Source organism: Pituophis catenifer, unplaced genomic scaffold (genome assembly GCF_029215685.1).
Source record: "Pituophis catenifer annectens isolate HBS135680 unplaced genomic scaffold, rPitCat1.0.hap2 SCAF_2, whole genome shotgun sequence".
Classification (NCBI taxonomy): domain Eukaryota; kingdom Metazoa; phylum Chordata; class Lepidosauria; order Squamata; family Colubridae; genus Pituophis; species Pituophis catenifer.
The window spans coordinates 43,694,710-43,709,631 of NW_027256882.1; the positions used below are offsets into that span (position 1 = coordinate 43,694,710).

At 42.5% G+C, this 14,922-nt stretch overlaps 1 protein-coding gene across 1 annotated transcript; it reads left to right on the forward strand.

Annotated features, from left to right (window-relative positions):
* Positions 1-557: 557 nt before the first annotated feature.
* On the forward strand, positions 558-12,511 carry ARPC4 (actin related protein 2/3 complex subunit 4). The gene is made up of 6 exons (XM_070936768.1): positions 558-611; positions 1,037-1,155; positions 8,197-8,308; positions 8,391-8,486; positions 9,108-9,278; positions 11,742-12,511. Exons 1-6 carry the CDS (start codon positions 609-611, stop codon positions 11,745-11,747), a joined length of 507 nt encoding a protein of 168 aa, XP_070792869.1. The 5' UTR covers positions 558-608; the 3' UTR covers positions 11,748-12,511.
* The last annotated feature ends 2,411 nt before the right edge of the window (positions 12,512-14,922 follow it).

The following is a 14,922-nucleotide window of genomic DNA, read 5'->3' on the forward strand; positions in this document are numbered from 1 at the left end:
GTGGGGGGGGGAGGGGTGAAGGGAAAAGTATCACCCCGAAGTCTCCCACCCAAAAAAAAAAAAAAAAACTCTCTCTGCCCGGAGACTTCCGCCCCTTCCGGTCTCAGCGGTCGAACCTTGTCATTGGCCACGCTTTCTTACTTCGCTCTCATTGGCTGCAAACCAGCGCGCGGAGCCGTAGAACGCGTCGCTTTTTAATTAAAAAAAAAAAAAACTTGGCGTCCTTTTGACTCCACCCACCCTGACTCTTCTGATGGCCAAATATGGAGGCAGGGAGGATGGGTCATACCGTACTCACCGAAAAATGGGGGTGGTGTGGGGGAAGGAAAACGAATTTGCCTCTTGTTTCCTACGAAGGAGACGTTTCGGCCTCCTTCGCTGCCGTCATGGAATGTTGCGTGGCGTGTTGCGAATACCTCATTAAGAAAGAGGAAAAAAAGGGAGGGTTAAGATTTAAGACCCCGCGCGCTCACCCGTGGGGAGGGAGTGTTGGAACGGGCCAGCCCGTGCGGAAGTGGAGCTCTTGTTTGGTGGAGGCCACTTCCGCTTCCGTTTTCTGGACCAGGTCTCGGGGGGTGCAGCGGCTGCTTAGTCTTCTCTTTGCTGCCATGGTGAGTGGGCGGAGGGGCTCTTGGAGGGAGCGAGCGAGGGAAGCGCTGAAGGCGGCGAGAAGTGGGGGGGGGGGCTTGACGCGATGGAGGCCTGGGGTTAAAAAAAAAAAAAGGGGGGGGTTGGAGAGCGGTCCATGGCCAGGCGGGATTGGGAGCGGAGGCGGAGGCGGCGGCGGCCAAACCCTTCGGCTGGGATCGAACTAGCCCGGATCGCCGGATCCCACGTTGGGATCGGAGGCAGGGAAACACCGGGAAAAGGAAGCCCGCCTTCTGTGGTTTTGGAAAGCGCTGACGTCAGAGAGCGAGAAGATCTCTGCTGGACCAGAGGGGTGGGGGAGGGGGGATTTGCAAAGGGCTGGAGGATCTCCCCAAATTCGTGATCCCTTTTTTCTCCCCCCCCCCCCACTTCTCTCTCCTTCCTACAGACAGCCACTCTGCGCCCTTACCTCAACGCAGTGCGTGCCACCCTGCAGGCTGCCTTGTGCCTGGAGAACTTCTCCTCCCAGGTGGTCGAGAGGCACAACAAACCCGAGGTGGAAGTCAGGTCTGTGCCTGAAGGTTCAGTGGAGGAGGCAGAATGACGCTTTGATGTGTGTTGGATTGCAAGGCGGGGGAGTCTGTACACTCCCCCCCAAAAAAATCGTTTTTTTATTGTGCCTAGCAGCTGATATATATTTTTCTCTGTGACAATCTATTCTTTAATCCTTTCCTTTTTCACGCCTCTCAAGGGTGCGCTCGTTGCCGCTATAACGGAACCCGTCCGCCTGGCTGCTGGTCGTTCTTCTTCCTTCTCTTTCCTTGCACCTTTCCCACCATTGCAGCCTTTTCCAGAGAGTTGGATCTTCACCCAGTGGTGGGATTCAAGTAATTTAACAACCAGTTCTCTGCCCTAATGGTTTCTTTCAACAACCAGTTTGCCAAACTGCTCGGAAAGTTAACAACCGGTTCTCCCGAAGTGGTGCGAACTGGCTGAATCCCACCGCTGTCTTCACATAATGCAGGGGTGTCGAGCTGTGGAATGTGTCACACACAGGCCCCGCCCACCCGCAAAGGCAAAAAAACAAAACAAAACAACCGTTGCGATACGTCACGTGACGCAATCGAGTTTGACACCTCTGCCATAATGTGTCCAAAGAGTTTTATATGGCCTCATCAGGTGTAGCTTTCCCCTCCTTCAGAAATTGGATTTGGAAATAGGCTTTTAAAATAAGAATGCAGGTATTCCTCAACTTATGACCACAATTGAGCTCAATATTTATGTTGCTAAGTGAGAAGTTTTTTAAGTGAGCTTCACCCGGAGTTATGACTTCTCACCACATTTGTTAAGTGAATCATTACAGTAATTAAATTAATAACACAGTTGTTAAGTGAATCTCATTTCTCTATTGGCTTTTGCTTGTCAGGTCGCAAAAGGGGATCACATGACTCTGGGACTGCAACCGTCATACATGTGAGTCAGTTGTCAAGCATCCAAATGTAAATCACATGACTGTAGGGATGCTGCAACAATCATAAGTGTGAAAAATGGCCATAAGTCACTGTTTTCAGTGCCGTAACTTTGAACAATCACTAAGTGAACTGTTGTAAGTCGAGGACTACCTGTATCTGCCCTAATTTATTAAAGCCGCAAATGCAAACCCAAAGGGCAGTTGATGGCAAAGCTGTATTAAAGGTGTTTTAATTTAAAGCTATTTAATAATTATTTAAAACTATTAAAGATAGAGGGAGCTAGTTTGGTCTAGTGATTAAGGCACCAGGCTAGAAACCAGGAAATTGACTTCTAGTCTCATCTTAGGCATGAAAGCTGGCTGGCTGACTTTGGACCAATCAGTCACTCTCAGCCTAACCCCTTTCATAGGGTTGTTGTGAGGAAAAGCAGAGGAAGAAAGAGTATTGGGCATGTTGGCTGCTATGTGTTGTTTAAAAAGACAGGATATAAATGTATAGAGAATAGGTGGAAGAGAAATTTGATGGCATACAAAATTGTGAAAAACAGCATGGAGGTATCAAAATGAATGACTTGTCCTATAAATTGTCATGGAATCAGAGAAGGAATGGTCAATTAATTCGTTGGACTAAGTTTTAGTGAAAAGAATCTGTACACGTCTTTCACTTCTGTTCTCTTGTCCTACACTTTCTGAGGTTCCCCATAATACTGTATCACAAAAACACACAATTATACCCAAAAATGCTTCTGGAAATTTCAAAAGCTTTTTTATTCAATCTTTTGAGCTTTAGGGTTAGTTGGTTCATCAATAAGGTGGTAATATTTTAATTTTTTTAATTCTTATTTTGCTTCTGTTTATGGTCTGCTTCATTTTATGGTTGCAATAGCTTTCGGCCTAATGTTCATGGCTTCTATATAGTTATATATTATACTGTCCTGTTGGGATATTGCCTCATACTACTTCTTAATTCCAAATTAGTGATTCTTAAATAGACCTTTAGCTCCTGGTGGAGCCACAGGTCATGAATGGCTGCTGCTGATATAAAATGGCTTATAAGCTTATACATTTTTTTCGCACCTTCCTCAGCATTGCCTTTATTTCTTTTTGTAAATACTGCATTATCAGTATTTGTGCATTATCTGGCACTTTAAAAAAAATACATTGAACACATGTTACAATTTTCTCAGCTCCAGTCAGTCTGTTTTGCCTTTTCCTACATTGAATTTATGGATTCATGTGTGTTATGTTTTAATATATAAAACAGTATTTTATGTGACATAAAAATGTTAACTGTGCACCCATCTGATGAAGTCTAGTAGTCTACATGCATCACATGAGAAGTCTAGTCAATATTGAACTCACTAGTTTCTCCTGCAATAAGTTCAGCTAACGAATTATGGAGTGTACCATTTATGGGCTGTTTCCATTCAAGTTTGACACACATTAATTCATTAGATATCTAGATAACTAAAATGTATATGAGGTGGTTTTCAAATTTCAAACACAGTAACTTAAGACACAGTGATGGTTATTAATATATCCTATTAATGATAGTTGTATGTAGACCAAGCTTCAGAATAGGAGTTGCTATAGAACAGGGGTCTCCAACCTCGGCAACTTTTAAGACTTGTTGGCTTTGCTAGGTGAGGAACTCTGGGAGTTGAAGTCCGCAAGTCTTAAAGTTGCCAAGGTTGGAGACCCCTGCTATAGAACACAAGCCAGACAGTGATAAGGACCCATTTTTTGCTTTGGGGTTTCCCATATAGTGTGGCCTCAGTAGAAATAATATGCTGCATGGCTCTAATTTATCAGAACTTTTATATTCTTAATTTGACACAAATAGGTAAATATTAAAAGGAATCAATATTTTAAAAAATCCTCTTGTGTAAATCTATGGAGTATTCTTGCTGCGTTGCTGTTGGATCAGAAATGACATACTGTATGTGATGCAGAAACAACGTTTTTCTTTTACTAGCTCAATCTCCATTTCATTCCACCCCCATACTTTACCATACTTCATGTCTTGATCATATTGCTATCTTGGTCTGCCTTGCTTAACATTTTTCCATTTGTATTTTCTGTATTTCCTTTCAAAGATTATTTGAGGCCTTTTAGCCCAGCCCAGCCCAGCCCACCCAGCCCAGCCCACTCCAACCCTGACCCTAATCCCTCCCTAATTAGCATAAAACAATGGTTCTGAATGGGATTCTACCCAGTCCCATCCTGAGACATCATAGATTCCACTTGCAGACTGTTCCTTAAAACGGGTCTCCAGCCTTAGCAACATTAAGCTGGCTGGGGAATTCTGGGAGTTGAAGTCCACCAGGCTTAACGTTGCCAAGGTTGGAGACCCCTGCCTTAAAACATTCTTGTAGCATCTCTTCAGGCATATAGAGTATAAGCTCTATTAAGAAAAAGAAGGGCTATAGTTACAGTTACAGTGAAGGCCTATAGTTCAGTGGGAAAAGCCCTTCCTTAAAAAACCAAATCGCTGAATGGTCCAGTGGCCTGATTTAATTAGATGAGACCTTTATTTTTGTAAGATTCACTACTTTCCTCAGTCTTTTTGAGACAAAGTTCCTCAAGTTAATGTAGGAATCTGGGTAACTATATGCCTGTTGCAATAGTTTTCTGTAGAATTGTGTTGAAGTGTTGTAAGACTGAGCCTGGTGGCGCAGTGGACTAAGTGCTGTTAAAGTAGCACTTAATTGCCAGCTGCCTGCAATTACTGCAAGTTCAAATCTCACCAGGCTCACGGTTGACTCAGCCTTCCATCCTTTCGAAGGTAGGTAAAATGAGGACCCGGATTGTGGGGGCAGTAAGCTGACTTTGTATAAAAAAGAACACCGCTTGGGGGGGGGGGCGAAAGCCCTACTAAGCAGGTATATACAAAAGTATGAAGGCTATTGCTTAAAAGCATTGTAAGCTGCCCTGAGTCTCTGGAGAAGGGCGGCATATAAATCGAACTAATAAATAAATAAATAATAAATAAATAATAAGACTGCTGCTGCTGCATACAGATGAACTTTGTTTTCATCCATTTGACTTGGACATGTTTAGCTATTTACAATTAGAGCTGGAAACATTTTTTAAGGTTTGTGTCCGTGTTTTGGAGCAATTCTAGGATGTCCCTGGAAATCTGTCCAAATTACTACCGGCTTCCCCGAAAATAAGACCCAACCGGAAAATAAGCCCTAGCATGATTTTTCAGGATGCTTGTAATATAAGCCCTACCCCAAAAATAAGCCCCAGTTAAAATCATCAGTTAGACAGAGGCAATTATTACCGTATTTCCCCAAAAAGAAGACCTAATCAGAAAATAAGCCCTAAGGCGTCTTTGGGAGCAAAAAAATAATATAAGGCCCAGTCTTATTTTCGGGGAAACACGGTATGCATTTTAGAATGCAGTCACTCGCAGCTAGAGAAAAGTGCTCTAACAACCCATTTGAAATTGTGTAAAGAGGAAGCTCTGCAATTCTGGATGGCCAAGAATGCATGTAGTTCCATTTCAAGAAACTGAATCATGAGAATAAAATTGTAGGCAAATATTTAAACGGTATCAGATGTGAAGCAGATTAATAATATCAAAATGCAAATAGGGCTAATGCATTGCAGTTTAAGTGGTTGCATTGGGTGTTAATAGCAAAGGCAGCAGTGTTTCTTTCTTTCAAGCAATAATAGAACTCTGATTATCTTTTGCTGTTTCCATTGCTCTCTTAATATCAGCTATATAGATTTGTGTTCCCTGTTCTTTCTGCTCTTTTCTTAGATGACTTCTATTTTGTACAGAGTTTTCAGCAATATCCTAGCACATTAGAACATTCCTTTAATTGTTCTTTATAGGTAGATAAAAATATTCAATCTTCCCTCTAGACTAGATAATCTTTAGGCCGTGCTGTTTTTCCCCATATTTATTGGCAGAGGGCTGTTATGGCCTTTATCGTTTCTATGCCAGCCTCCTGGGAGATCATCCATCCCTTGGGGTTTTCGTTTTTTTGCCAGCGGGTTTATAGCTCATCTGACTTTCTCCTCAAGCACCAGTAATTCATCCTCAGTAGAAGAGGAGCCGTCAAATTTGCAGAGGACACCAAGCTGGGGGGAATTTTTAACACTTTGGAAGATAAGATTCAGGATTCAGAAGGATCTTGACAGACTAGAGCCATGGGCCGCTTCCAGTAAGATACAGTTGAGTAGTGAGAAAAGCAGGATCCTGTACTTAGGCTGGAGAAACCAAATACACAGGTATAGAACAGGCAGTACCTGACTCAACAGTAGTAACTAGGAGAGGGATCTAGATGTCCTAGTGTACCACCACTTAAGTACGGGCCAACAGTGTGCTGCAGCTGCCAAAAAAGCCAATGCAGGCCTTAACAGATTGCATTAACAGTGGGATAGCATTAAGATCACGAGAATATAGAACATGGCTCTATAATGCATTAGTGAGACTTCCAGTTTTGGTACTTGAGGAGCAGTCACAAAGATGAGGGGGTTGACTTGTTCTCCAAAACGTTTGAGGGAAGAATAAGAAGCAATGGGTAGAAGCTTGTTAATGAGACATTCCCACCTGGAATTACGGGGAAATTTCTTGACACTGAGAGCAATTAGCCAGTAAAACAGTTTGCCTCCCAGAGTTGTGGGTGCTCCATCGCTGGAGGTTTCCAAGAAAAAAATTGGACAACCATCTGTTTGGGATGGTATAAGGACTCCTCCCTTGGGCAGGAGACCTCCAAGATCCCTTCCAGCCCTACGATTCTTCTCTCTCAGATGGGAGAGTTGGTCTTACACAAGTATTCTGCATGAAGAACTAAATGGTTTTTAACATTATGATCCATTATTAACTCTTTCTCATGTTCTCGCGATGTCTTGGAATTTCTTAAACAGATCTCTTGTTCTTCACAGTCTGTTACTTTCTGCAATCTGCACTCAGATATACTACCTTATTATCTCTCTTTGCTGGTTGATGGAAGTTTTCATTAAATTCTCTGGTTTTCCCAAGATCTCCTTTGGCTTTTGCCACTTCTCTTTCCATAGCTATGTCTGTGGCCTTGTTTGATAGCTAGTCTTGTTTCTTACCTTCTGGCTCTTGTTATATACTTCCTACCACCATCATTTAAAAGCACTTCAACGTCTTAGCACAATTTTTCATGTTCTCTATACATAAATCCAGGTCTTTACATCTGTTTCGAGCCTGAAACTTGTATTGTTCTGGGTTCTAGGTTACAGCTCGTTAGGATTTTAGTTTTTTTCCAATCTGATGTCTACTCCAATTAGGGGGTCATGGTCTGATCCACAGTTCAGCATCCGGAGTGTTTTAAAATTCTGCATGGAGGTTTTCTTTCTGTTGCTATGTAAAATATGTATTTGATTATGGTGTTATTCATTTGGAGTTGTCCAGAGAAAGCAGAGCTGCTTAACTTATTCTTTGCATTGGTCTTCATGCAAAAAGAAACTTTAGCCCAACCTACCAAAAACATAACTGTAAAAAAAAAAAACAGGTATAAATTTTCTGTTGCTAAAATAATGTGTTAAGCAACCCACAGCCCATTTTACATACAGCAGCCTATCTGCCATTGTTCTGCATCACTGATAATTCTTTGGTATCATTTTCATCACGAGTAGCACATTTCACGATTGTGGATTTGAAAATATAATGAGTAGGATTGGTTACGGTGGTATGTTAAAATATATCCAGAGGATGGAGTGTATGAGCCTCTGTATTGCCCAGTCTGTATTGGGAAGGGACGCGGTGGCTCAGTGGCTAAGATGCAGAGATTGTCAATGGAAAGGTTGGCAGTTCAGCGGTTTGAATTCCTAGTGCCGTGGAACGGAGTAAGCTCCCGTTACTTGTCCCAGCTTCTGCCAACCTAGCAGTTCGAAAGCACGTAAAAAATGCAAGTAGAAAAATAGGGACCAACTTTGGTGGGAAGGTAACAGCGTTCCATGCACCTTTGGCGTTTAGTCATGCTGGCCACATGACCCCGGAGACGTCTTCGGACAGTGCTGGCTCTTCGGCTTTGAAACGGAGGTGAACACCGACCCCTAGAGTCGTGAGCGATTAGCACATATGTGCGAGGGGAACCTTTACCTTTTATCTATTGCCCAGTCTCTGATGTAAAAATGTCTTTCTGGGTTTGCAGAAGCAGTAAAGAACTCCTCTTGCAGCCTGTGATCATTAGCAGGAATGAGAAAGAGAAAGTCTTAATTGAAGGTTCTATCAACTCTGTGCGCGTTAGCATTGCTGTGAAACAGGTAAGTCACACGTTACAGGTGAGGTGCTTACTGCCGCTCATCCTGGAGAAAAGGCTCATGGGTTCCTATTTTCCTTCTGCAGGCTGATGAGATTGAGAAAATTCTGTGTCACAAATTTATGCGGTTCATGATGATGAGAGCAGAAAACTTCTTCATTTTACGTCGGAAACCAGTTGAGGTGGGAAATACAGAGTCATTGTTGTCCTAAGTGTGTGATTCTGTTGACAATAGTACCAACGTATGGATTATTTTACATCTTAAGCTTTCCAGCAGGCCTAAAATTTCAATGTGCCTCTTACCTTTAAGGCATATTTAAATCAGTAACAATAATCTCTTTTCACAAAATCAAATAACGTGGCTTTATTAGACTGCTTTTATCTCTGATTTGGTCTGTTTAACCGTGGATGAATTGTATGAGACTTGGTTTTTGTACTAGCTGTCAGGATAATGTCTATTTTTTATACATATACTTGGAAAAAATCAAATGAGGCTGAATACAAGTAACTAAACTTAATAAATAAATACTGCATAATTGGTAATGTTTATTATTACCTTCAATATTTTGTCTGTTCTTTTTCAACTGTTGGACTTACTATGTAGGTAGCGCAGACTGATTTCAAATATTAATATGGCAGAACTTACTTCTTATGCACAATATTAGATCTTTAGAACACAAGCAACCAAAAGAAAAAGATAGATTATTTTTGTCTATGCTAAATCAATAGTCAACAGTATAGAAGAATTGATGGCTGAGTCTTGGGTTCACTGATGCTAACAATTTGCTTTTTTTTTTTTTTAGGGCTATGACATTAGCTTCTTGATCACAAATTTCCATACAGAGCAGATGTACAAGCACAAGCTGGTGGACTTTGTCATTCATTTTATGGAGGAAATTGACAAGGAAATCAGTGAAATGAAACTGTCAGTCAATGCTAGGGCTCGCCTTGTGGCAGAAGAGTTCCTTAAGAATGTAAGGGCTTATTTTACACCTTATACAAATGATGTCCAAATAGTATGTTAAAAGCACCAGTCTCTTGTGGCTGCTTATTAGGCAGGACTTAAATTATTAAAAGGGAAGATGGAGTTGTTGCCTTTTAAAACCTTTAGAATTAAGAAGGGCTTCCCCCCATCCACCCCCACCCCCAATGTTACCTGTGAGCGTGGGAATCCTAAATTAAAATCTCTCATCTAAAGGCTTATCACACAGTCTGAAATGAATATGTTGTGAACTGATTTACCATTGAGAATAATTTATTACAGGGTGAAAAAGTAGTGTTGTATAAATGAGCTGGAATTTGCGGTTCGTTTGTGGAAAAGAGTTCTAGTGGGAATCCAATTGTTCCTTGTAGAATGTCATGCTCCATATGGTATGAATATGAGTGACAAAGTGCCAGGAACAGTAAATGCGAAAGCTTTAGGAGAGAGGGCAGTATAATGGGAGGCGTATTTTATTCCATTACAAAATTCAGAGCAATTTGTATCTTGCTCATAAGATAGATATTTTCAAACTGCGTTCTGCAAACTCACTTAGGGTCGTAGGGAGAGACTGAAGACAACAAAGAGATTTGGTCAAGTACAGTAGGGCATCCATAGTCATTTTTCTAATACACTGTAACAGGCAAAAGGAGTAACCTTGAAGAACAGGAGGAAGATCTGACAACAGTCAGACCATAGGATCCTGAGCCTGGGACAAAACTGTAACTTGAGAAAATGTCTTAAACAAAACCCTCCCTAGTTCTCACAAAGATGGAGGGAAGGTGGGGAGAAGCATAGATTTGCAGGGTTCTGTTACCATAATCTTATGGTACCACTCTGCATGAATTTGGACTGATGTATCCCAAAAGGCTGACACATGCAGCTAGTTCTCCACTGATGTCAGTTGCTTAACAACTGATCCCAAAAATGGGACCTGTGACCTGGGTTCTGAAGTTCTGATGTTTGGACCCCTCTGCAGCCATGTGGTCAGACTTCTGGTGCTGGGCAAGACAGCTGCATTTATGGCCATTTTCAGCTTCCCAGGATCCATATAAACATGTTTTAGGACAGTTTTGTGGAATATAACACTTTTGGTTTTCAGCAAATCTACAACAATAGTGAATGATTGATCTACTGTGGCATTTAATGACCACAGTGATTCATTTAAAGACTGCCACAAAAAGGTCATAAAATGGGTCGGTCATGTGGCTGACCTATTAAATGACCCTTAAGCAGAGGTGAGCTGCACTTTCTTTAACAAAAGGTTCACTTTCTGTGAGCGTGCGCACGTGCTCGCTTGCACGCGCCCCTTTGGGACAGAAACGGAGCTTCAAACAGACTCCTAATCAGCTCAGGCAGCTCCAGTGAGAACAGCAGGGGCGGTGTGGAACGCAACTGGGTCAGCCAGAAAGTAAGTTATAAATGAATAACATAGAACAGGGGTGGGTGGGTGGGCCCAGCCAGCGATCAGAGCTAAGGGTTTGCCTGAACCCTTGTGACTATGCAACAGCCCACCACTGCCCTTAAGATATGCAACCATGATGGACAAGCACCACTAGAGTCGTATCTCGAGGACTACCTGTACTATGGAAAGAATAGGCCTTGTTCGCCAATGAAGAAACACCATGGCTACTGTTTTGTGGATTACGGTTCGAGGATTTATTTATTTTTGGAATAAACAGGTTTTGCAGTATGGAGAAGTTTGAAAAGCCCTTAGACTTAGACTAAATTTATTGTCACTTTGAATGTACACTAATCGGCATACATTAAAATGATATTTCATTGCATACAGCTCTCAAAGGGTCACCACCTCCAATATACACTACATAAACATAACAAAGTAAATAAATACAAAATTATGCATATACCCACATATATTATATGATACAGAGAAACAACACAGTCTAGTTCAGATACATGTGCATGGCAAGAAAAACAAATCTTGTGCGTTTACCAGACGGATGGCATAGGGAACAAAGCTGTTACACAATCTGGAAGTCCTGCTAGAAATACTTGAAAACCTCCTCCCAGAGGTGAGCAACAGAAACAGATCGTGAAGTAGATGTGTGGAGTCTCTCAGAATGCTTCGAGGTGTAAGCACATAGCGTTTATAAGCAGTATCCTGGATAACGGAGAGCGAGCTTCCTATAACCTTCTCGGCTGTCCTTACCACTCTCTGTATGGACTTTCTATCTGAGGCACTGCTGCCACCGAACCAAACAGTGCTGCAGTTTGTCAAAACGCTCTCAATTGTGCCTCTGTAAAAAGTGGCCGGGACAGAAGGAGAAAGAAGTGCCCTGCTCTAGAATACTGTCGTAAAACCTGCAGTGATTATATTGTGGGTACCTGTGTGTGTGTGAGAAGACACTGATGGTGTTTGCCTTGGTTAATTTGTATTATATGAGCAGCAGTCATAACAATTTTGAATTAACCGATTTCTTTTTTGTTCCCTCCCCAGTTCTAGACCAAGGGCTGGAATCCACAGCTTTGCTTTCTCATCCTCTCTGCCCCGCTACCTTAGGGCGGCTACAGAGAGGCCACAGCTCAGGAGTGAAATGAGAAGCGGCTAGACCTGCGAGGGCTGCCCCCAGCTGTTCACCGTTCTCGCCAGTGTGCCCGGGGTCGGGAGGAGGGGAGGGGGAGGGTGCTTTTTAATATTTTTGAAACAAAACTGTGCTTGTATAAGATTGTGTTGACTTGATATTTTTTTTTTTTTTTTTTTAATACATGATCACTTGCTGTAATTTGTCTCCCTGAATGTACTAGTGGAGAAGGTGGGATTGGTTGCTCTAGCAACCCTCTGCAGAAGTTGCTAGGGGAGTTCCAGTTCAGTTGATGTGAATGCAAAAAGATTGCCTGCAATCGCTGACAAAAAAAAAAACAACCTGCCATTTTCTGTACTGCGTGGACCAGGGGTCGGGGGGGGGAAAGACCTGGACCGTTTCTGTCATTTGACGAGTAGATGGCCAGGCTTGGAGCCTTTTGTTCAGAGGTGATTGCTGGATGACTACCTTGATCCACCTTCCTATTGATGTGTAAGGGTCATGATTGCAGGCAAGTTGGGTGTTGTAAACGGCAACCCTTTTTGTGCCAAGTCACTCCATAACCTGGAGAAAGTGCTCTTTCCCCATCCATCTTCCCCATTCCTATAGGGATCAGAGCATTCTGAACACTGCACTGCCTCCTGATTCTGCCCTGGTTTCCCTTTCCATACCTGTGCCAGAAGGAACTGGGGTGGGGGGGTGGGGTGGGGTGGGGTGGGGTGGGGGAAGGGCGGGGGCCAGGCCAGGCATCAGCTGAATGGGACGGAGCTGGAATCTGTAACTCTCGTTTCTTTTTTGCTATGGCACTTGCTGTATCTTTCTTACTTTAACCTATTAAAGCCTTTTTGTCTTTGCCTCCTGAAGTAAGGATTCTTGTCTAGCTTTACTGGGGTTCCTGATACATTTCCGTCTTGCCCCAAAGGCAATGTTTAAAATGTGGATTTTTTTTCCCTTTGAAAACATTTCACTTCTCATCCAAGAAGCTTCCTCAGTTCTATGAGTTGGAACTGAAGAAGCTTCTTGGATGAGAAGCGAAACGTTTTCAAAGAAAAAAAACCAATTGCCTTTTGGAAGAGCACCTTTGGGACAACCATGACCTGGATCAGGGGGTCAGCAACCTGCGGCTCTGGAGCCGCACATGGCTCTTTCATCCCTCTGCTGCGGCTCCTTGTCATTCAAAATATGCATCACAACCGGCAATGTGCGACACCCGCTGGCACACTATTTATTGAGCTTTTCAACCCCCGGTAGGCCACCCATTGATAAATCCAAGAAAAGAAAAGTTTCAGAAGAAAAACAATGTTTAATTCAACTACATGTGCTAGTTTTGTGGCTGCTCAAGAAATAGTCAGGCACGGGAAGGGTTTTGTGGCTCCTGGTGTTTTCTGTGGGAAACAGGTCTAAATGGCTCTCTGAGTGTTTAAGGTTGCAGACCCCTGGCCTGGATGATTGAGACTCTCCAAAGACATTTCCATCTTGACAAGCTGTCTGGGAAGGGTTTTGAATTTCTGGTTGCATCATAATTAGATTTAGATTTAGATTTTATTTGATTTATATACCACCCTACTCCCGAAGGACTCAGGGTGGTGAACAGTCACAGATAAAACACATAAATACAAAATTTAAAAGCAAAGAAACCGAATTAAACAATTGTGGCCCAAGACAGATTTAAAACACCCCAATAATTTAAAACAGATTAAAATTTACATTTTAAAAAGGGAAAAGATTAGGCTAGGCCAGCCTGATGGAATAAAAAGGTCTTAAGAGCACGGCGGAAGGTGTGCAGATCCAGGATCCTCCGTATCTCCGGGGGGAGCTCATTCCAGATAGTAGGTGCCCCCACAGAGAAGGCTCTCCCCCTGGGGGCCGCCAGTCGACATTGTTTGGCCAACGGCACCCGGAGGAGCCCCTCTATGAGAGCGTACCGGCCAATGACTCAATAAGCCACAAAGGGAGAAATGCAGAATTACGTTGGCATCTTTAAAGCTTATTCTTTTTTTGCATTGCTCAAAGAAGGCAAATCAGTTCTGTAGACTTTTTCACTGTTAATACATTATAAATGTGTGCCCTTCTCATATCCAGCCCAAATTCCTATTTTTTTTAAAAAGCACACGAGATTATTTGTGAGTGCCTATGTTTGAAATAAGAATGATTTTAACAAGTTGGCTTTGCTATACCTTTTCCTAATATTTAGAAACGGAGTTCACAATTCAATTTTCTCTTCCTACTGGCTTGCAGTGATACTTAGTGGCATGGTTTCAACAGTATGATACCTTTTATCTGAATAAGATCAAGGTGTTGGTATTTAGAAAGTTTTAAAACAATGAAAAAACTTAAAGTCACTGGGGAAGCACTTGAGTAGCAAGTAGATGATTCCTTCCCCACCTCATTCTTGAAAAGATACAAATAAAAACCAACAAACTTACTTCAAACTTTTCCCTCCAACACTATTCCCCCACCCAAAGGCCTCTGTTGTCTTGACAAATTATAAAATGATATTATGATATTCCCTTTCTTATATAAAAAGTGGCCTTGATCATCCCTCAGTGCAACTGCTATTGCAGCTTAGAGACAGATACACTGCAATCAGCAAAAAGAAGGTGAGGATTGTTTTGATCTGATGCACTGCTGGCAAAATTCATGCAGACATTGTATGTGTGTGTGTGTTTTGTTTTCGGCCTAAGACAGAAATCTAAATCAGGAAGAGAAAGTTTATTTCAAACATCTATGTATCCTAGCAGTTGTGGCCAATCGGGAGGAATTCTAGGAACTGCCAGCAGCATTTATGCAGTCACAGGTTCTCTATCTGTGGCCAAGATCAGTGGTGTCAAACCGGAGGCCCATATGGGCCGGATGCGCCCACCCCAGTTCCGTGAAGGGAAAAAACATTGCGATACATCGTGTGACGGCATGTGACTACGAGTTTGACACCCGTGGTCTTTTAGATCATTGAACGTCATATTTGCAATTTGTTGCCACCGGGTATTACACATAAAGCCTCTTACCTCACGCTTCTTGCAATCTTATTGGGTGCCTGGCTGAACATAAGAAGTCACGGCTGAGGTATTCCCGGTTTACTTTACTCAGCTGGGTCTG

Bases quoted from the DNA above. Each gene is read 5' to 3' on its own strand.
- ARPC4 (XM_070936768.1), top strand. The intron at 1,156-8,196 runs GTCTGTGCCTGA...CTGGGTTTGCAG, and splicing joins AAACCCGAGGTGGAAGTCAG to AAGCAGTAAAGAACTCCTCT. The intron at 8,487-9,107 runs GTGGGAAATACA...TTTTTTTTTTAG, and splicing joins TACGTCGGAAACCAGTTGAG to GGCTATGACATTAGCTTCTT.